The sequence below is a fragment of the Seriola lalandi genome, unplaced genomic scaffold (assembly GCF_002814215.2).
Source record: "Seriola lalandi dorsalis isolate HSWRI2012SDOR001 ecotype SW California unplaced genomic scaffold, Sedor1 jcf7180002052274, whole genome shotgun sequence".
NCBI classification, from domain to species: domain Eukaryota; kingdom Metazoa; phylum Chordata; class Actinopteri; order Carangiformes; family Carangidae; genus Seriola; species Seriola lalandi.
In genome coordinates, this window is record NW_019522827.1 from 4,280,769 (window position 1) to 4,289,367 (window position 8,599).

General features: G+C 42.2%; 1 protein-coding gene across 5 annotated transcripts in view; it reads left to right on the top strand.

Moving 5' to 3' along the window:
* Window positions 1–8,599, top strand: part of LOC111650381 (transcription factor SOX-6-like) — a 117,515-nt gene that overhangs the window by 40,758 nt on the left and 68,158 nt on the right. For all 5 annotated transcript variants that reach the window (XM_087172344.1, XM_087172346.1, XM_087172345.1 and 2 more), the window contains exons 3-4: window positions 870–1,089; window positions 3,839–4,049. In XM_087172344.1, the coding sequence (XP_087028470.1) occupies window positions 871–1,089; window positions 3,839–4,049 (430 nt within the window). In that variant the 5' untranslated portion in view covers window position 870. The remainder of the gene's footprint in view (window positions 1–869; window positions 1,090–3,838; window positions 4,050–8,599) is intronic.

Here is an 8,599-nt window from a genome sequence, read left to right on the forward strand (position 1 = left end):
TCCCCAACTTTCCTGTCTCTCTCTCTCACTGTGACTACAATAAAGGCAAAAACCCAGAAAAAATAACTTAAAAAAATTGTGGTTCTGAACTAACTATTCAAATGCATGTTTGTGAAGTCTCCAACAATTTAGTTGTGGCCTGACTCAGCGGTGAACAAAAATGACAAAGTTAGGAGTAATATACAGACTGTTAATTTACTATAACCCATCTGCAGCAATGGCAGCAGTGAAGAACAACTCTTTTATACAGCAGACGTTACTATTGGCCACAATTTATGAAGCACAGTTTATGAAGATGATTATAAAGTCCCTCCATTTATCCAGTTACAGACTAAAACAACACTCTTTTCACAACCATTTATAGAAATATTCTCAAAACTAGTAATAAATAAAAATCTACCAAGTATGTTAAGTATGTGTTGAGTCAGATATATATTTTAATGTGTTTTTTTTTTTTTTTAATAAAATTAAACTTTAAACAGTAGAACCAGCAATTGATACAAACATGCAGCAGATTAACGTGTGATTTGACTCAGGTAAAAATGCAGGTTTCCTTTAATAACTGCATAGCTATAGACTACAGTAAAAATGAAGACTAAACTTTGACTTGATGCACAAAAGCACAGAGAAAACAAAATATAGAAATATATTAACTGTAAAAAGGTAGAGACATACAGTACTTGATGTGTGTCAGTATCTGTTCAACAGCCCCGTCAAGGCTTCCAGGAGGGTTTTGGTGACAGTATCACTGGCGATCAATTTCTCTCACTTGTTATCATTATGAGATCAGCAGCGCAAGTTTAGACCTCCTCTCCTCTCCTCTCCTCTCCGCTCCTCAATTAAAATGTTCATTTTTTTGTCCTTCACAGAATGATGTCTTCCATGCGAGCAACGCCTCCCTTTCACCCACCGTCTGAGGAAGAGGAAGCGATAGGTCAGGACAACGCGGCCTGGGCCAAAGAAGAGCGAGAGGGCCCGAAGGAGACGCCGTCGCCCTCCTCGCATGACCAACCCCACCCCGACGAGCTGCAGCCCGCCAGAGAGAAACCCACGGATATTGAGTGGGAGAGCGTCGGGCCCGCTGCGATGGTGAGGAGTGAATTACACACGGAGCTTAGAAAGTGACCATATCTTATCTTGAGATATGTTCCTATAACTCAAATCCATAAAACAAACGTGGTTAGTGTGTGTACACAGTGTACACACTCAGGGCACACGGCTCATAAAACACTCATGGAATACATGCAGGAGTTCACGGGGTGTGCAAATTCTCATGCATAATGATGATTGTGCACAATTGAGTGCACACACACACTTAAATGCATTTATACACAAACACATACTGGACAACCACAAACTCACACAAGAGTGGTTCCTCTCTGGTCTGTGTGCTGCAGGCAGTGCTGCAGCCAGCCCAGTGAGAGTTCTCCTCCAGAGAGATATACCCCATGGTTCTTCTAATCTCCACAGCCTGTTGTGTGTGTGTGAGAGAGAGAGAGAGAGAGAGAGAGAGAGAGAGTGTGTGTGTGTGTGTGTGTGTGTGAGAGAGATAGTGTGCGGTGAGGTGTTCTTGGCTTTAGTTTCTGTTTGTCCCTAATGGACAAGGTGTGTTTGACTTCAGGGGAAAGTTCTGAGACTAAAGTTTCCTTAAGTGTCAGTATTGTGAGAGCAGGGCTGTTACAATAGGCCATTACTGACCATAACTGATATATTTGAAAAATGAAATATTGATATTGTGTAATTAATACACATGATAATATGGTGATAGCAGATGGTAGGCCTCGTTGCTCTTTTGTCATCCGGTTATCTTTTAATGATCCATTAAAGGAGCTATTTGTAAGTTTTGCTGTTGCTTCATAGCTAGCGTTAGCATCAGCAGCGGTTTACTTACCAGTCTAGAAGAAACGTTGCAAGATCAGCATCAAACTTCATTCCTTTACTTAAAGCAACAACAGTGTTACATGCTAACCAGCTAGCTCCAGCCCGTCTCACCATTTTCCGATAGCGACTCACTGTAGCCTCTAACCTGCCCTTAAGATGTAACGCTGCTCAGAGGGTTTAACCTCTTGTCTTGTAAAAGCAACAATGGCTGAAGTTCATATCAAGCAACAATCACCACCATCAAGAAACCATGTTCACAGGTTTAAACATTAGAAATCGTCAGGACCATGATGGCAGGAGGAGGAGAAAATGGCAGCACCACACTTATATAATATAAAATATAAAAGACTGAGATGGAAGATGGGAAACGTCATAATTTCTCTGTTTATCCTTAAATCACCTGCCTCAGTGTAATAGCTCATACACTGACCCAAGCTTTTGAAGTAAATATTTTACATTTTGACATTAAGTTTACCTATTACCTTTGCATCCACTGTGAGATCCAGTGAAGCGAGCAGATCAGGGTTTAGTGCCTTCCTCAAGGACAATTTACAACATCACAGGTTTAGTCATGTGCATGCATTGTCTCCTGCACAGAGTGTATATGTGACCTTTGGGTTTATAATTCGATCTGACCATCACACTGTCCTGCCTGCATCATGCCGCTTGTGTAACTCCAGGGCGGCGTTATGTATGGACCTGAAAACTCACACCTGAACAATCCACGAGTGACACACTATCTTCTAATCCTCATTACAGAGGCATCTTCCGCTTAAAGACAAAGTGCACAACAGGGCCTCCTGGAACCATTTCAAGGGCGTCTTAAGATCGTGCTGTTAGCCAAAGCCCCTTGTCTTTGAAACATAAGCCTCCTAAAGTTCTTGGAGATCCCCCCCACTCTGTAAGGGGAGGAGAAAGCGTCCAGAAATAGCTCCGGTGTTAGAACACCTGTGCTAAAGTGTCTGTTGTGTGGGACAATGTGGTCGTCCTGAAGGGCTTATCGTCTTGGTAAATATAGACTCCTTGTGCCTCTTGCTTAACTCATAACCCAGTGGAGCAAACAGCAGCAGGGAATAAACACTGTGGTCATGCAGAGCAAAATAGAAAGGACCATTAAATATCTGTCATCCACGATCAACACGTCTGAAGTTACTGGCTTTGTGTTATCTTCACTGAAACAGGAAGTAAACAGGAAAAAATGTCTTGTCTAAATGTCCAGTTACTTCATATTTACAGACCTATGTTTAAATTATAGCATATGTCAATGATCAATTCAGTTATGTCTTCTAGTAGTGACGACTGTCTTTAAATGCTGAGCAAGAGCCAAGCTAACTGTGATTCCATTATACTTTTTATTTATTTTATTCAAATTATTTAAATCATTTAAACCAATTTACATATCTGTGTATTCATTTTTACTAATTCCAGATGCCTGTGACATCCTCAGCTTTTCTCTCTGTTGGCATTTCTTACATTTGTGGTGGGCGTTTTACAACTTTATTAAAGAGCTGCAGGCAGAGAGACGACAGGAAGGGAGGGAGGAGAGAGAGGCAATGACTTGCAAAATGACAGACATGTATTTTTAATAATAGAATAATAGATAGAAGAGTAGGCCTTACCCCTTTAAAGGAATGTAATGAAGTGACACTACAGGGCTCCTGATGACAGACAGATCAAGTACCGTGATCGTACCGTGATCAACACGTTCTGTCAGTAGCAAAATGCAATCCTAAACTTGACCTTTCCATAAGTCACGCCAGCTGGCCCCTGCTAAAGTGAAGCACAGCGAAGCATGCGTCCACTAAATCCATATGAATACTGTGGGGATGCACAATAAAGAGGTGTAAGAGATGTTTGGTCTTTGTCTTGTTTGTTTGGTGCTGTCTTACAAAAATGTAAAATCAAAAGCCCTGCACAGCTTCTGACTGTGAACTCTCGCGTGCTGATTTTCCCACAGGATAATGAGAGCAGTAAAGGCTGCTCAGTCTACTCCTACCGGACTAACTCTACCTCTCCACACAAGCCAGAGGAGTGTTCCCGTGACCGCGGGGAGCCCATGATCGGCCTCGCGTTCGGGACGCCAGAGCGCCGCAAAGGAAGCCTCGCGGACGTGGTGGACACGCTGAAACAGAAGAAGCTAGTGGAGCTGACTAAGACAGAACAAGACGGTAAGAGGAGCTCTTCAGTTCAGTATGTGCGCGTGGGTGTTTGTTACTGGTTTTAACTGTAATGTAAGGAAACACACGCATTTCAGCACTTAACATTCATACATTTACATCAGCTCAGACCTGGATGCTACAAAGATTAGCCACTCTTCCACCTGACAGTGTTACTGAAGCATGCCGCTGTAACCGGAAGTCGCACTTGTTGATTCCTCAGTGACAGTTTTTTTGTAGTTGCTTGGAGAGCTGTTTGTTCTGTTGTTCAGCTGAAACGATTGTTACAGCTGTTTTAAAGTATCTCAAGTGTTACAGATGAAATCCATTAACAGAACTGACACTGGAACTACAGCAAAGGTGGCAGAACAACCAGAACAGTGCTTTTAATGTCATCCCATCTTGTTGTGTGTTGACAGAACTTTAGATGATTTAATATATGTATTAATATATCCTGAAACCAACATCTTCGATCTAAGTCATACGGTTACTCCTTAAAGTAGCAGAGGATCATGGATATTTTGTGATACTGAAGTAATTCACTGGCTTTAATTTATGTTTGTGTGATTTCGCATATGACAGCTTTGGTTTGAACAGACTTTATTTGCACTGTTGGCCAGAAAGTGAGAGCAATCAGACTGAAGAGCAAACAGCAAGTAAATGTGCTGGTCCTTGGTATTTTAGCAAAATAAGATACAGATTTTATCTTTAAAATAACTTTTAACAGTGGCAGTTGTGCTATGTATAGAAAGAAAGGGACTGAAACAGTTTATTCCCTCATATCTGATAGACAGGATGTCGATCATTTACTCCACACTCGCACTTAAAGCGAAAACAACCTTACCTGTATTTTGTTTTCCCTCTGCGAGCACATCCTCTCCAGAGGATCTTTGAACATCTAAAATTACAACTGAAAGATCCCTAGCTTGTTAGATCACAATATCAATCAGTGAAAACACAGGTTTCCCTTTCTCCTCTGATCTCCACCTCTAACATAGGAAAGCGCTGGAGTCTCCCAGCATGTCTCAGCTTGCCCCTTCCCAACCCCACAGCAAGCCAGATCTAAAACCATCTAACACCCCTCTTTACTGTTATGTGCACATAGTAATTGTGATGATATCAGAGGAGCGCTTGATCTCTCTCATTTAGGGGTTTTACTTTGTTATTGATACAGTGAAGTGGGCCAGAATGGGACAGCCGGAGGCGTAATACAGTACACAGTGTCTTTAGTTGAAAGATAGGTAGCTTCGCCTCTTATCTACGGAAAATGGTTTGAAAGGAAAAACTTGAGTGTGTGCGTGTGTGTGTGTGTGTATGTCTGTGTGTGAGTGTGTGTGTCTTCAAAAGTGTTGTGACATCTTCCTGTCAAATCAAAAGAGATGTGAGTGGAAAAAATGCTGGGGGACAACTGTAAGTGTGTGTCTTTACAGTCACATGTGTAGGTTTCTCCTTTCCCATCCGAGTAACCAGGTTCGACCCTGCTCAGTTTATCTTATTGCTGGTATCTGCACACAGTTAAACATAGTTGCTGCTGTTTGTCTTGTGCAGCGTTATCCAGTCCACCCCTGTAAAAATGAACTACACTTCATTTGGTTTTGTCATTTTTAAATTATTTACATTTGCACATTGGATGAGCAAGGCAATACATACTGTACATGTCATGTTCTAAACAAGGGTGATCATCATCAATGTGTTTCCTATTCTTGAAATCCTCTGTGATCATGTGATTCTTGGCTTGTTTTAGAGCAGTGCTTCTCAAAGTGGAGTCCAGGGACCCCCAGGGGTCTTTGAGGGGGTTCCTGGGGGTTCCAGGCAAAAAGGGAATTTTTTTTCTTTATAATTCTATCCATGAGATCCTTTTTTTTTTTTTTTTTTAACACCTTTCCAGTGTTTTATTTGAAGTGTTGATCCATAAGAAGAAATATTTGTGGTTTTAAGAACCAAAAACCATCTCAGTGTAGTTTTACATCTCCTCTCTCAGGCTTCTCTCTGGAGCTCCAGTAACAAGAGAGGAGGCTCTGAGCCTCACCAAGCATTTGTTGTGTGGCAAAAATTAATGGATCCAGAAACTAGAAGCATGGTGTTGAATTGAGGTTTCCTTCTCAATGATTTGAGACAGCTTTTAGCTTTAAAATTTAAAAAACAAACAAAAACACAGCTGTAAGATAATAGAATATATGAATAAGGAATAATTCAAAGAAAACGTATGCACTGTTCACTGGAGTCTTTCCTGTCTAGTGTGTAAAAACACAAGCTCTTTGCTAGTTGTGCACAAATCCTAACAGATCAGCAGTGGGTTTAACACACACAGATCCACCAGCAGCAGCACAGCCTGAAATATTCCATCCAGTGATGTCCCCAAAAAATGGTTGAGATTTCCTGCACATTTTCCCTCCTCCTTGCAGCCTGCTATTGAGTTTGGCTCATCCTTTGCTAATTAGTGAAGCTGCTATCCCCGAGGACTAACAAGTGGCATTGATCACCCTGCAAACACTTAGCTAAGACAAAAACAAACGAGATAAACATGTGCGATACAGCCAGGCGCACTGAATCATACGCTGTTAGCATGAATAATAACTCCTGTCTGTGGGCCTTGTAAACGTTCATGTGAATTGCTGAGATCCTTGAGGACGCATTGTAAAAACGTCTTTCATGCGGTGCTGTGGCGGTGCGCTTCATTTTGAGCCTCATGTACTCCTGTGTATGAAGACAGGTACCTCTGCTTTTTTTTTTTTTCCTAATGAGTTTAGTTAAAATGGGAGGAAGTGATCAATAGACGGCTGAGGCTGAATGCTTCATTAAACTGAGTTCTGCTTCACGATGAGGGATAAAGCTCCACAACCTTTATTTTTTTCTTATTTGTTAATTTGTGTGACTGATTCTTCTTCATTTAATCACACCTTCCTCTCCTTCACTGTGGTATTGTCTTGAAATTTTCTTTTTGATAGGATTGCTGTGTCTTTCTCCCCTTTCTCTTTCTATTCTTCAGCTCCTGCAGCCTTTCAATCCACTCTTGGCACATTTTTGGAATCTCTCTTCAACAGACAACCTTGCACACGTCCTGATTTAAAGCTTTGTTGTGTGTTATTGGTAAAGGCAAAGCTTTCCAAATTCATAAGCTGTTCGATTTTTTTTTTGTGTTATGTTAAAGGAATATAATGCACACAGGAGTGCAAGGCCATCCTGGTAAATAGGCTTATGTATTGATTGCTGGTGTGACACAGATGAGAGATCGTTTTGTCTTTCAAAGCTCTTCTGGTTTTGCTATCTGTTTGTTCTAAGTCCCCCCCCCCCCGACTCTTGAGTGGCATGTGTTCACTTAGACTGACACTTAAAACATGGTTTTGTTCAGAGTCCTCTTGCAGTATGACCAGATTTGATCATCGGCACTCACATGGCAAGCACATTAAAGCCTGAACAATGCCGTCCCTTGCCTCGTCCACTGCCTCCTGCTGAAAAGGCTTCAGTCAGCTGAGCTCTCCCAGGTTAGATTGGCTGTATGATCAAATGGAACGGACCCTATTAGCCACTGAGCGCTCACTTAGCCTAACATGGCTGACCCTTTCGTGCACTGTAGCCAGGAGCTAAAGTGTGGATGATGTCGTTGTTAGCCTTTGTGCTGTACTCACCCCCTGTCGGCACACTGTTAGCTGTCCGCCGCTCACAGGAGCCCTAAGTGCCTGTGACAGTTCTAATGAATAGACATGGCCTCGCTTTGCAATGTGGGAGATTTTTTTTTTTTTTCCACCCAACTGCCGCCTCAGCTTTTAAAAGCTTTACCAAGAACTCTTTAAGACTCTGTCAGCTAGCTGTATTACCACAGCTGGTTGCTGCAGATACAATCCTTTTTGCCTGTTGACTTTCACAACACACAAGCCGAGAGGGTGGAGGTCCGACGCTTTCTTGACAATTTTGCATTTATGTTGAGTCGTGCCTGTATTGTGCGAAGGTTTAGATACAAAGGCTTGCTGCATACAAAGGGCTTACTCTGTACTGTTAAAGCGCTTAAACTGGTAGGCTGGTTATTGAATAGAGTGTTCAAGGCCAGGATGAGGGAACATCAGGAGGAAAAATGTGGGCACCGGACATGGTGTTGAATGGAAACGCTCCTCCATCCTCTGTCATTTTGTAGCTAAAAATACGAGATAGAGAGGATGGGAAATAAAAGCCTGGAATAAACAGAGAAACAACCCAAACAATGAGCTGTCTCTTAACAAAGATGGTCGCCTTGTTAGCATCATTAATCTGAATTCACCTTGTCTCCTTGAGCCCTTCGACACAATGAGGGAAAACACGGTCAGGAGTGGACACACTTATCAATCCAAAGCATTCTGGGATACTGCCTGATGGACATTAAACCCAGTGAAGTGTGCAATCAAGCTTCCTTAGTTTGAAATGACTGAATTACCATTATCTGTATTGTTGTGTCCATGGGGCCGACCCGCTGATAACGGGGCCCTGGCATGAGCGCAGAGCCCTCGTGCCAACTTAGTCAGCCATCTAATGTGCCTAGAGCAGCTCTGGCGCCTGGCAAACACTTAACATCACTCTAATCCCCCCCC